Below are 15,271 nucleotides of genomic sequence, written 5' to 3'. Positions count from 1 at the left end.
CATGACATGAGTTATCTAGCATTAATTTTAAAAACCCAGAAGAGACCTTAGAAATCACAAACTGATGCTTTCATTTTACAGATTTTGAAGCAGAAGCACTAAGACATGAAGTGATACGTCAAACAAAAGTCACACAACACCAGGGCAGAAACAAAACTTGGTTCTTTTATTGTCTCAACTTAGGCCATCCTCTTCCTGGAGAATGTCAAGTGTTTCCTGATATGCTGGCATGTAGGAAGTCTATTAAATTGAAAAGAAAATTTATACATGCTATGCTTGCCTTGGGCATACGGGAACTGACTGTATATTGCACCAGCACACTAGCTAAAGACTTGCCCGTAATCACAGTGACCTGAATCTTTTTTTATTTTATTTATTTATTTTAAGTAATCTCTACATCCAATGTGGGGCTCGAATTCACAACCCCGAGATCAAGAGTTGCATGCCAACTGAGCCAGCCAGATGCCCTGTGACTTGAAATTTCTAAAAAAGAAAGAACTACCTGAAGCACTGCAGAACTACTCTACTCATTATTCTATCTCTCAGTGCACAATTTAAAAATTTATCATTAAAATCATTCATATAAATGATACTTAGTTATACAGTAGAAACGTCTATATTATTTCACTCGTACTATACGATATAGCGAACACATGTATGTCAATATGTTTTAGGGGGCTTGCTTAAGGATCACTTGCTTTTATAACCATTCTAAAGTTATACTCATTCTGCTTCAAATCTGATAATTTACACGTATTACATTTGTAAATTAATACAATTCTGAAAAATGTATATTATTTACTTTTTCAAAATTAGATATCTTTTAAGCACATAGTAACCTATTTTCCCTAGCAAAAAGCAAAAGAAAGAAAAAATTAATGTTGCTATGCTTTGAAGCTTACAATAATCCTCATTGTAAATTACCTTTCAGGTCTGTCCTATTAGAATCACCATTCCATGATTACAAAATAATTTCCTCCTTATAAAGTCATTATTTTAAAATCTGAACTAAATATATAGCTTTAATTTACTAAGGGGGTGTCATCTTAAAAGGAAATAAATGAAAGCAACATTTCATAAAAACTTATTGTATTGGTACTTCTATATGTCCTGCACTACATTTATTCTGGCTGAATCATAAATATACCTCAAAAGAGTTAATTAATTGTTAAGGATGGCTCCACATGAAAGACCCTCAAAATTAAAACAAAAGGTTCTTTTATCTTGTTCTCGTCGGAGATTACAAAATAAATTTTAAAATGGCTTTATAATTAAATTTTAAGCTATAAAATATTTGTATTTTCATTATTCTACTTCATAAAAATTGAACAAATTTCACTGAGCTTAATCTTTTGGGGCTATGATAAATCAAAAAGTGCATTCAGCATCTATTGAGAGCAAAAGCCTTCTTCTATTACATAAAGCAACCAAGCAAACATAGGATGATCCAATTTAAATAGAGAAATTGAACTCAATACTTTTTTCATTTAGAATATAGACAATCTTTATACATATCATACAAAGGAATGCTTCCTCAAGTCGATTATGAGTGAAAATGTAGAAAAACTAATAAAAGAAATCCAAAGTTATCCTCCTTGAGCTAAAATCTAGATGATTTTTTCTTATGTTTCATTCCCCTAATACTTCCCTCAGATATAAGAAAAAACATGAAAAAGTGGGAAGTACTACTGGTTCCTTCTTTCCTCCGTAAACCATCCACCAGGCTAATCCACACCATGCAGAGTTCTGTGGTTCACTACAAACAACAGACTCTCAAGGGGCATTCCAATTTTTCACTGTATTTAATTTACTGACTAAAACTTTGCTCAGCATAAAGTGACCATACATTAAACACCAGAAAATATATAATCAAGCAAACTATAATCAGATGTCACTAGAGACTTCGACTTGTGGCTTAAATGCGGTAGCAAGAACAAGATCTCTCCACCTGCCTGGCAAACAAATATAATATGGGAAAAACACATGAAGGAATCGTTTTTCAAGACACTGGACATCAGGCAAAAAAGTACAGAGATCACTAAAATTAATGGGAAACAAACGAGATAAGCAATGCAGTTGCCCCAGCTTACTGCTTTGAGAGACTTTCCAGGCAGCAGAGCAGTACAGAGGAGCGGAAGTTCAGCTCGGCAAACATCCTCAGGTGAAGAGAACAAACTTGAGAACATACACTCTAAGGAGGCCAACACAGCTGCGTTTTATAGGCCAACTTACCAGAGAAGAGAAAACTGCAGAGGGAGAACCCCACAGATCTGCAGGGAGTCCCTCAAGTATTCAGCTAGTAATGATGAGGGAGCATGCATGTGAGAAAAGTCACCTGACGGGTGAGAGAAAACAGTGGACGTTTCCACCAGCAAAACTGGAAAAAAGTCTTAATTCATGTCTAATAAACATATGCAAAATTGGCTACAGGACTCAGGAGAGAGTCAGGAAAACACATATTATAATGAGACTAATCAATCAAAACCAACCAAAAACTGACAGAGATGTTGAAATTAGCAGAAGAGGACATCAAACCAGTTATTACAGAGTGTATATTCTACATGTACAAAAACTTAAGTACATCATAGAAGATATTTTAAAAAGTCCAAAATTGAAATTCTAGACATCAAAACAATGTCTGAGATGAAAAATACACTGAATGGTATTAACAGCTGATATGAGATTGCAAAAAAAAAAAAAAATGAGTAAACTTAAAAGCACGGCAATAAAACATACTAAAATGAAAAGCAAAGAGAAAACTAAAATTTGGCTTAATGAAAAGAACATAAGTGAGCGGTAAAACAACTTCAAGCAGCCTAATGAATGCGTAATGGGAGTTCCTGAAGGAAAAGAGAGAAAGAAAAGCCCAATAAAAAATATTTGGTATGCGTTGTGATGAGCGCTCTGTATTGTATGAGACTGATGAATCACAGACCTGTACCCCTGAAACAAATAATACATTATATGTTAATTTAAAAAAAATTTTTTTGACGAAATAATGGCCAAAATTTTCCAAAACCCTACAAAAACTATAAACTAACAGATCAAAAAAGCTCAAAAAAGCTCCAAAAACAAGAAACATGAAGAAAAACACACAAAGAAACGTCATAATTGAGTTTCACGTAACCAGTGATAAAAAGAATTATCATGAGATGAAGCCCCACAGTCAGCTCTACACTTGGCGTGGAGTCTGCTTAAGACTCCCTCTGCCCCTCCTCCGCACCCCACCCCATGCCCAATAATAAATAAATAAATCTTTAAAAAGAAAAAGCAATCAGAAAAAAAGAACATATTATATACAGAAAAACAAAGATGAGAATGGTATCACACTTCTAATTGGAAACAGTGAAACAACATCTTTAAAATACTGAAAGAAAATAACCCTCAACCTAGAATTCTATACCTAGAAAAAAAAAATCTTTAAAAAAAAAAAAGTAAAATTTTCTGCAGAAAAAGTTTAAAGTATTCATCATCAGCAGACTCACACCACAATAAATATTGAAGGAAATAATTTCAGGCAGATAAAATATGATACCATACAGAAATACAGATCTACAAAAAGAAATGAATGGTACCAGAAATGATAATGATGACAGTAAATACACACTATTTCTTTTATTATTTAAACTTCTTAAAAGATAAACTTTTTAAACAAAAGAGAATAATAGTGTATTGTCAGGTTATAAAATAAAGTAAAATATATCACGCCTAACATAAAGTCCAAAAGAGTAGAAATGGAAACACGTTATTGGAAGGTTCTTATACTATACTATACATAAAATGATATAATATTGGTTAAGGCTGATGATGATAAATTAAAGATGTATACTACAGACCCTGAAGCAATTAATAAAATGACAAAACAAAGAACGAACAAAGCTATAAAACAGAGTCACAAAGTTAAAGAGGCAACAAAGGAGATAACCTGAATCATAAAATGTGCTTGACTAATTCAAAGGAGACTTAAAAAAAAAAAAAAATCAGATGATACAAGTAGAAAAAAAGGAAAATGATATAACCAAACCATATCAAAAATTATATTAAGTGTATATTATCTAAGACCCCAATTAAAAGGTAAAGATTGTCAGGTTGAATAAGAAAGCAAGGTCCAATTACATGCTGCCTCTAAGAAAAATACTTTAAACATGAGGACATAAATTAGTCTAAAGTAAAAGAGAAAAATGTAAACCAAAGTTAGAGTGGCTTTTTTAAGATCAAAGTGGATTTCATGGCAAAGAATATTACCAGGAATAAAGGAAGCCATTTAATGTTATAAAGGGGTCAATTAATTAATAGGGATATAATAATCCTAAACGTTTATGCATGTAAAAACAGAACTTAATAAAATACATAAAACAAAAACAAAAATACAGAGAACTGCAAAAGGAAGCAGAATTATTCAAGTATAGTTGTATATTTCAATATCTTTCTCTTAATAATTGATAAAATAAGTAAGCAAAAGATCAAAAAGGATATACTAGACTTAAACAACTCTATTAACTAACTTGACTTAAAGGACATTTAAAAACACTCCAACAAAAAATTAAAGAATATACAGCCTTTTCAAGTACACACACACATTTACCAAAACAAACCATATACTGATCATAAGACAAGTATGAATACATTTCAAAGGATTCAAGGTATTCAAAGTATGTCTAGGACCACAACAGAATTAAATTAAAAATCATTACCATAAAGATCTCTGGAAACTCCCTAATATGTGAAAAATAAATAACATACTTCTAAATTATTCATGGGTCAAAGTGGAAAAGGAAAACTTGAAAGTATTTTTGACTGAATGAAAATGAAAGACAACATATCAGAATTTGGGGGATGTCACCAAAAAAGTACTTAGGGGAAAGTGACAGCACATAATGCCTATATTAGAAAAGAAGAGACATCTCAAAGCAAAGACCTCAGCTCCCACCTTAAGAAACCAGAAAAAGAGATAATTAAACCCCAAATCAGCAGAATTAAAGAAATAATAAAGATCAAAGATGAAATCAACAACTGAGGAAACCAATGAAACAAAAAACTAGTTATTTCAGAAGATCATTAAAATTGATAAATTTCCAGCCAAATTAACTAGGAAAAAAGAGAAGATACAAATTACCAATATCAGAAATGAAAAAGGTAGCATCACTACAGAATCTACAGATATTAAAGAATAATAATGGAATACTGTGAATAGGTTTATGCCAGTAAATTTGACAATTTATGAGGATCTGGAGAAATGCCTTGAAAAATACCAAAGCTCATTCAAGAAAAAATAAATGACTTGGATAATTCTATACCTATTAAAAGAAATTGAAACTGTACTTTAAAAACTTCCCAAAAATTAAATAGCATGCCCAGAGGGCTTCCCTGGTAAAATCTACAAAATATTAAAGGATAAAAAATATCAATCCTACAGAAACTTTTCTAAAACACTGAAGAGAGGGAAATACTTCCCAACTCATTTTATCAGGCCAGCGTTACTCTGATACCAAAATCAAAAAAAAACATGACAAGAAAAGAAAACTACAGATACTAACACTCATGCAGCAAAAATTATAAACAAAATTTTAATAAATCAAACTCATTATTACATAATAATGGTTAATGATGGTTAAATAAGCAAATCCATAATGATGGTTAATCCATCAAAAGCAAATGGGATTTGTCCCAAGAATATAGTTGGTTTAGCATTTCAAAATCAACCAATGTAGTTCATTACTACATTAACAAGCAAAGAAAAAACATGATTAATTTCAACAGATGGAGGGAAAGCATTTGACAATTTCCATCATATATTCCTGATGTAAAAACAAACAAATAAACCAAAAAAAAAATCTCTCAGCAAATTACGAATAGATAGCATCTATGAAAAGCTGACAGCTAATGTAATACTTAATAGAGAAGGACTGAATGTTTTCTCCCTAAGATCAAGACCAAAACAGGGATATGTGCTCTCACCACTTCTTTTCAGAACTGTGCTGGAGTTTCTAGCCAATGGAACCAGTCAAGGAAAAGAAAAATAATCAGGTAAACGAGGGGGAAAGATTAGGGGGGGGGGAATGAAAAATTATTAATTCTCGGCAAAACAAAACAATGAGAAACGGGAACAGTGAGAAAATGGAGAAATTAAATCACACAGGAGAACAAATCCCCATAATTATGCCTAAGTAATGTATGTACAAACATCAGCTTCCTATTTTGAAATGGCCTAAGTAAAGAATTGAGTGATAAAATACTAGGCAGAAGATAAATGCAAATTCTAAAGAACTTACTAAGAAAAACATATTATGATACTGTTTTTGCTTATTTCAGCAAAGCATTCCTTGGGCAGCATTAACATATTCCCTGAAGTGAATGGATAAACTACAAAACTCTAGTACAAAATATCTCCTTAACATTTCTTCTTTAAATTCCGTAGTCTATTGTTTATTTCATTAATATTAAACCAAAAATAAAGGGTCATGTAGCTTCAAAAGCTATAAAATTATAAAACACAGACTCTCTAAGCTGGGAAGAGCCTCTTTTAAAAGGAAAGAAAACAGGGGTCAAAGGACGAGTAGGTCTACAAAGTTATAAAATTATATATAGTAATGGAAAAAGCAGTGTCACTGCTCTAACATTAATCAGTGTGTGACTTCAAGAATGACCTTTAATCTCCCTGAATCTGAGTTTTCTGCATCTGTAAAATAAAAGAGTGAGACCAATTGACCTCTAAATTATCTTCATCATCTTTGAAAGTTTAAGATCCTATGATTCTAAACAAAATCATTAGCTAAAGGACATAAACAATGAGACAAATCTCCTCAACTGAAAGGAAAAATTAAAAATTTCTTTCATCTAAAATGAAGACACTAGAAGTTCTTTTGTTCACTGATTAACCTGAATAGTAATTTCAATTGTCTGCTTTATTTTATTCACAATTAGCTTAACTGTATTATAAGCTTAACTATAATAGAATTATGTATAATTTTCATTCTGTACCTTGTTTGAACGTAATGACACTCGACCTCCACAACGAGCACAGAACTTTGTTTGGCAATATGAACAGTTATGGCCACATCCATCAGCAAATTTTGTTTTGTGGCAAATACCACAGGTTGGGGCATCACCCTTCTGTTCTTGCTGCTGTTGTGATTCTTCTCCCATCTTCTTCACCTGCTCCTTGTACATTTCAAACTGCTGATGAAGTTTTCTGCAAAGAAAACAGATAAGAAAAATTTGGTTTCCTGATGGCCTCAAAAATAATAATTACAACAATCCATATGCAATTTTGTATCCAAAAATTTCATAAAATGAGAATAAAGAATAAAAATTTAGTTTTCTGATTATAGAATAACATCCTACATGGCACATCACAAGAGTGTTGCAACTAGTTCTGCCCTCTGATATACATGGTAATTTAAAAGTCAATTAATACATGTTAATAGAGATATCTCTTTGAGTTATAATTGTAAAATTTCTACCTACTACTTATAATATATTTGCAATCATATGCCCTAAAATATTTAAAATATTATTTTTCAAAGGTTTAGCTTCAGAAATAGACTGAGCTGATCTGACTTATGCAGTACAGCCAAAACCTATGAACTTCAAATCTTTGAGACAGCTCTCAACTGGAGTGATCTTAAGAATCCAAACAGAGGGGAAAACACTGGATGAGTGCTCTCACTAATTGTTTAAATCTGTTCAACAGTCTGGATATTAGTTGGCTTTAAAAACATTGTGAAATATCAGGAGCCTAGCAAATAAAGCTGTGCAAATAAAAGTAAGACCAATTTTTATCTTAAAAACAAAACAAAAAAATGAGAAAAAGATGACTAGAAAAAGGTATTATTTACTCTTTAAAAATAAATCGTTATAAAATTTTTCACTTCCAATATCTTCATAAAGGAAATTTTAAAATGTTTTAAAACTATAATTAACTCTGCTTACAAAGCTGTAAATAATGTCACTCCCAACCTAAAAATGACAAAAGCCTAAATAATCTACAAAATCATAACTTTTCTTGAGCCCATCAGAGAGTTGAGTATATAAGGCAAACAAACAATCTGAACGCCAAAGAGCAGCAAGCCCCTCCAAAGAGAAATGAAATATACTGTTTCATCGCTGGCAGAGCAGAAGAGGGGAAAGAGGGGCCACCATGCAAGCAGGTAGGAGGAAGTCAGTTAAAATTTTAACAAACTGTAAAAGGCCAAGTATGGGCTAACATGACAGTTTGGACTAGAGAGGGGCCTAGACTCAAGGAAAGCTCACATTCACTCACAGGCACTTTTCTGCAGGCCTCTACTGGTTACTTATGAGGAAGACTGGGAGCAGGGCATAAGAACAAACAACTCCTTGGGGGCACACACGTGTACGTGAAAAAGAGTTAACTAGTGGCTCCTGGGGTACAGGCACAATTCCCCAGACTCTCTCTCCTAAAAATGTCAAAGCTATAAGCCACAGGAAGAAGGAAACTCTGTTGTCCCCAGGGCAAAGGCAAAGATCCCCTGCAGCTAAGGAAAAGGTTAAAGGGAAAAAAACCTCCGCATGAAAGAGGGACAAAAAACCATCTTCAGCCAACATCCTTCGTTCAAATCAAAGGCCTTCCATAACTAGGAGAGGGATGGAAACTCCTATCCCAAACCTATCAGAGATACAAGGCAGATTTACTTCTCTGGGAAGAAGGGCGTAAGAACTCTGAGCAAACCTCATCCATACGGCCCAGATGGACAGGTCCTGTCAAAGATGAAGGGCAGGAAAACTTAACAAAACACCCTTACCCCTGCCCCAAACCTAGAATCAAGAAATAAGCATCAAGAGTTTACTGCTGGGGAAGGGGCAAGAGCATGTGGAGAGATGCCCCCTGTGGAGTAAGTAGATGTAAATGGCTGAAGGGGTAGCAAAACACTGAAAACGACTTGTGATATTCCTGCATTCATCCTAAATACAATACAGCAGTAGACCCACTGGAGGAATTTGGAGGAATCTGAAGACTGTGATGCACGAAAGATAATGATGTCAACAACAAAATCCAAACCTATCTGAACTTCTGACCTGATGATGAGTTAATTTCCAACACTAACAGTCTGACAGAAAAGGCATGCCCACTTTAAGGCATAAATATAATTCAAAACCATGAGACTGGGTGGGGGGGGGAATAGCAAGGAATAAACCACCCATTGTCAAGAGATAAAATAATTAACATAATTAGATTCAGAGATGACAAGGATGATGGAATTATCAGAATTATCAGACAGACTTGAAAATGATTATAATTATTAAGGTAAAAGATTTATTTTAAAAAAGGGGGGGACAACAAGCATGAACAGATGGGGTACTGAAGCAGAAAGATGGAAAGTATAAGAGACATATGAAAATGCTGGAAACAGAAAACATGGCATCAGAGATGAAGAATTTCTTTGATGGGCTCATGGATATGCTTGAAAGAACTAAGGAAAAGATTAGTAAACTTCAAATAAGTGAATAAAAAAATATCCAAACAAACAAAGAAGAGCTGGAGAAGGAAAGAAAAAAACAAACACAGCATCCAAGAACTAAACTGATCTAACATGTGAAATTGGAGTCCCAAAAGAAGGAAAAAACAGAACAGAGGAAATATAGCCATGAACTTTCCAAAATTAATGAAAGCCACCAAACCACACACACGAACCTCAAAGAAGACTTGGTAGAACAGACACCAAATACACACACACCTAGACTCCTCATAGTCAACCTGCTAAAAACCAAAGAAAACTATGAAAGCAGCCAGAGAAAATGATACGTTATATGTAGGAACCAATGGTAAAAGTTACAGAAGATCATCTTTCAGAAACCATGGAGGCTAGAAGACTTCGGAGTAACATCTATATAAAGTACTGACAGAAAAAAATCTGTCAACCCAAGATCCCATATGCAGTGAAATTATGCTTCAAAAAAATAAAGGCAAAATAAAGATTTTCAGGCAAAGAAATGTTGAAAGAATTTATTGTCTGAAGACATTAACCACAGGAATATAAAGTAAGTTCTTTAGGCAGAAGGAGTATGATATTCCTTGAAAGTATCATATAGAAACCTGGAGCACATAAAAATAAATGCTTATATTAAAAAGAAAAAAGTCTCAAAAAATCAATTTCCAAAAAAAGAAAATTAAAACCAAAGAAAGTATTTTTTAAAAAAGTTTTTTAAACTATAGAAGAAATCAATGAAACCAAATGCTGCTTCTTAAAAAAAAAAAAATCAATAACCTCCAGCCAAAATGATCAAGACGGGAAAAAGAGAGAAGATAAAAATTACCTAGAGCAAGAATGATAGAGGGAACATCACTACAGACTCCAGTTAATCAAAATTAAATGCAAAAAGTTACAAAAGGAAACTATGAACAATTCTATGCCCATAAATTCTATAACTTACATGAGAAATAGACTATAATAAAATAGACTATTTCCTTGTAAGACTGAAACTGGCACACCTCACTCAAGAAGAAACAGGAAGATTGACAAGTCCCGTATGTGTTAAAGAAATTTAATTACTAGTTTAAAACCTTTAAAAATAAAACTCCCGTTCTCACTGGCTTTTTTTATGACTTCCACCAAACATTTAAGGAAGAAATAACACCAATTTTACATAATCTCTTCCAGAAAATAGAAAATAAGGGAATACTTCCTAACTAATTTCCTAAGGCCAGCATTACTGTGATACCAAAACCATACAAAAAAATAACAGAAAATTATAGACCAAAATTACATAGGAAGATGAAAAATCCTCACACATTATCAACCCAAATCCAGAAACACATTAAAGAATAATACATCAGAAACAGGTGTACCAGGCTTATCCTGGGAATGCAAGGTTGATTCCACATTCTAAATTCAAGCAATATAAGTCAGCATATTAAAAGGCTAAGGGGAAAAGACATATAATTATGCCAAAATATACTGAGAAAGCATTTGACTCAGCAAACTAGAATACAAAGAAACTTCCTGAATGCAATAAGGGTTTCAACAAAAAAGCCTACAGCTAATATCATACTGTATTGTTCAAGATTCAATGCTTTCCCTCTGAAGTCAGGAACAAAGCAAGGTGTCCTCTCTCACTACCCCTAATCAACATTGAACTGGAAATCCTAGCCAGTGCATTAAAACAATAAAAAGCATAGAGACTGGAAAGGGGGAGAAAAAAATTGTGTGCAGATGGCAGAATTATCTATATATAAAATCCCAAAGAAACTAAAAAAATCTCCTATAATAAACGTGCTTTAGCAAGGTCACAAGATACAAACTAAGCATATCCCCAAAACTTGGATTTTTATAGACTAGCATTGCATAATTGGAAATCAAAATTTTAAAAAGTCTGCAATGGCATCAAAAAACAAAAGAAGGAAAACACTCAGGTATAAATTGAACAAAATATATACAGGCTTTTTATGATGAAAACTATAAAATACTGATAAAAAGAATCAAAGGAGATCTAAATAACAGGAGAAATATACATCAATGATGAAACACTATACTGTTAAGATATCAATTCTTTCCAAATTGATCTCTTGATTCAATGTTATCTCAATCAAAAACTCAGCATGATTTTTGAAGAATGTCAAGCTAACTCTAAAATTTATGTAGAAAAGCAAAATTCCTATAATAGGCAAAATATTTTGAAAAAGAAGTTACAGGACTCATACTACATGGTTTCAAGACTTATTATAAAGCTACAGAAGTCATCAAGTCAATATAGTATTAGCAAAGGATAAACACATACACCAATGGAATGGAATAGAGTCCAAAATAGTCCACTACTTAAATGGTCATTTTTTTTTTAAAAGGTGTCAAGGCAATTTTATGGAGAAAGAGTCATCTTTTAAGCAATGAGAAATTCATGTGCAAAAAAAGTAATTGGAAACCCATGTGATTAAAAAATGAACCTCAATTCATTCTTTACACCTTATTCAAAAATTAACTCAATGTATTATATAACTGCAATCAACAGATCACAAAACTAAGTATAATGACTATAAAACTCCTAGAAAAAAAACTGAAGGAAATCATGACCCTGGGTTAAACAAAGACTTCTTAGATAGGCTAGGCAAGTATTTCTTCAATAAGATGTAAAAAGTGTGAGCCAGAAAGCAGCCCCTGGCAACATGTTAAATGAATAAGCATGGCTGTGTTCCAATAAAACATTATTTATAAACATGAAATTTTAATTTCATGTAATTTTTATAGTCACAAAATGTTATCATTAAAAAAATTTGTTTCTATGATTTTAAAATGTAAAAGCCATTCTTAACTCACCACGTACACAAAAACAGCCAGTAGTAGCCATGTTTGGCCTATAGGCCATAGTTTGCCCACTTCCATACAATACGAGTTCATTTATATGACATCCTAGAAAAGGCAAGGTTATGAGGACAGAAATCAAACCAGTGGTTGCTAGCAACTGCAGCAGAGCAAGGGAATTAACTACAAATGGGCACAGGAACTTTTTGGGGTGAAGGAAATGTCCTGTATCTTGCTTATGGTAGGAGACATACAACTGTATGCTTTTTCAGAATTCACTGAAGTGTATACCTCAAAGGGGTGAATTTTACTGTAAATAAATTACACCTCAAAAACCTTGACTATAAAAAAATGTTAGTTTCAAAGTGCTCTCCTAAAGCCAGTAGGTTAATTAAAAATAGAACTCTATGAGTGAGGCCATTATATCTACTCAATTACAAACACATGCTTCCTTCTTCACACCTAATATCAGTACACTTAAATAGCTATGCCAGTTTGATTAATGTAACTTCAGATAATACACTGTTTTTTCCCTGATTATCACCCACCAAAAGGGAAGCCCTGCTAACACAAAACAAGCACCACTGCAGGAGGTTTAAGCCCATAAAATGTGTACCAGAGCAGGCATGAGTTTACGTGGACCATTGGATGAGCTCTGCACCATTTAGAAGAATTATCTTCCCATGTGTGAGATATATTGTACATTTCTATCATATACACGTTGATGCACTGATGAACTCCGACACTCCTCTCAGGAAATGGCTGAACCCAGCAGGGAGGAAAAAGAAGGCGGGAAGAGGAATATTAGGACCAGCAAGGTTTTGTTTCAGTTCTAGAGGCACTGGAATAGTAGGCCAATTACCAAGGTGCACGGAAGCAAAAAAGCAGTCTACTTAAGTGAACTGTAGTAAAACACAGTGTCTCAAGGGAAGTGGAAGCCGCATCTCACATGAGGAGAAGGCCCATCATATTAGTCACAAAGTTAGGAATCATGTACCCCAAAGAACTATTTAAAGAACTGTTGGAAACTCTCTTATGGAGAACTGCAGAAATCCCAGAGACTGGAGCAGTAAGGCTGCAGGCTGGGATCCAATGGTCCCAGCTGTGGGGAGAAAAGCGATCAAGAAGATGCAATCCAAGGAGGACACGACGACAATAGTTTGAGGTAACGAGAAGATGTAGAGAGATTTCGTGTACGCATCCTTCAAGTCCTATACAGTGACAAACTACTATACGTGGAAGTGGTGGTATACAGGGGCGCCTGGGTGGCTCAGTCAGTTGAGCGTCTGACTCTTGGTTTCGGCTCAGGTCCTGATCTCGCGGTTGTGGATCGAGCCCCACATGAGATTCTGCACTCAGTGCAGAGTTGCTTCAGATTCTCTCTCCCTCTCCCTCCTGCTCTCTCTCTCTCTTTCAAATGAATAAATAAAATCTTTAAAAGGAGAAGAAGTAATGGTGTACAGGCAGATTCAGATTCCTTGACGAGAAGAGCATATCTCCCCTTCCCATTTATAAATAAGCGAATTCTATCCCTGCTTCCTCACCCCATTCTTCAACCCATCTAATCTAGTTCCCATTCTACTTACTAATTCTCACAAAGTTCATCAATGGTCTCCCTGTACCTAAAATCAGTGAACAAAATTTTTACTCTTTATCTTACTGAGTTCTCAGCAATATTTGAAGTTATGTTCCACTATGTTCACTGCCCCCCTTGGCTGTCACAATGCTCTCCTCATTTTCCTGTATCTGTGGACCTTTTATTTTCCTTCTCCTTCAAAGGTCAAGACACAGGCCCTATTCTCTTTTCATTCTATAGTGTCTTCTTAGGCAGTCTTATCCTATATCCAAGGCTTCAGTTTCCATCTACCTATAAATTACTTATAAATGTAAATGTCCAGCTCAGATCTCCTCTGAGCTTTAAAATTCAATTGCCTACTCGACATCTCTATTTGGAAATCTCAATGCCACCTGAAATTCAATACGTATAAAACTGAAATCATAATTTTCCTACATGAACCAGATTCCCTTCCAAGCATTCCCTATTTCAATAAATGGTGCTACCATTCAATTATACGGCCTGAAGTCCAGAATTGTTCTGGAACTCTCTCTCTCCCTCACATGCATAATTTATTTATCACTAAGTCCTTTCAGTTTTACTTCCTACATGTGTCCTGAGTCCTTCCACTTGTCTCTACATCCCCCATGAATACCACAGGCCTTGTTACCACCCATGCCCATCTGGTCTCCTAGCAAGGCTACTCACTCCCACACTTCTCTCTCTCAATCTATTACTGCACATTACAGGAAAACTCAGCTTTCCTAAAAGACACTGTTTAAAATACTTTACTGGCTTCTGACTGCTCTTAAATAAAAAGAAAACGCTTCATATGAAGACCTACAAAGCCCTGAATGTTCTGGCATACATTCCCTCTTCAACCTCATGTTTTGCACTGTTTCTTTACCCTCATTCTGTTAATGCCATTCTGGCTTTCTTTCATCCTTTAGATTCATCACCATGGCTCACATTACTGGTCTTTGCACTTTATACATGCTCTTGCCTCCACCTGAAACGGATTGCAATGCACACTTCTTTTTCTTTCACTTTTTTTTAACCTTAGGTATCCAGAACAGAATTGATCATAAGCTTGGTAGCACATATCCATACTTGGCTCCTATTTTAATTACTTTCCCTTCCCCAATGTGATTTCTCTTCCATCGGGTAACCAGTCTTGTCAATTTACATAAATGGCATTGTGCCATTTACTTATTTCTGCTTGTCATATTGGCCATTCCACTTTACTTTTTTATATTTAAATCTACATAGATAAACTATAGCTAATGCATACAGTGTTTATGGTATATCAGGTAGATAGACAGGTGCTATTATTATTTCTATTTTTATTCCTATCCTTCAGAGAAACTATTTTGCTCATGGTCACACAGATGGTAAGCCGTTAAAACCAGATCCAAATTCAGTGCTGCTCCAGAAGCCATGCTTTTAACCGCTTTGGGTTTTG

General features: G+C 34.3%; 1 protein-coding gene across 1 annotated transcript in view; it reads right to left on the bottom strand.

The window, feature by feature from the left end:
• RIMS2 (regulating synaptic membrane exocytosis 2) overlaps positions 1 to 15,271 on the bottom strand; it is a 626,259-nt gene that overhangs the window by 450,942 nt on the left and 160,046 nt on the right. The window contains exon 9 of the mRNA XM_057307663.1: positions 6,982 to 7,192. Within this exon, the coding sequence (XP_057163646.1) occupies positions 6,982 to 7,192 (211 nt within the window). The remainder of the gene's footprint in view (positions 1 to 6,981; positions 7,193 to 15,271) is intronic.

Source organism: Ursus arctos, unplaced genomic scaffold (assembly GCF_023065955.2).
Source record: "Ursus arctos isolate Adak ecotype North America unplaced genomic scaffold, UrsArc2.0 scaffold_6, whole genome shotgun sequence".
In the NCBI taxonomy this organism is placed as follows: Eukaryota; Metazoa; Chordata; class Mammalia; order Carnivora; family Ursidae; genus Ursus; species Ursus arctos.
This window is presented reverse-complemented; position numbering and strand designations above follow the sequence as displayed.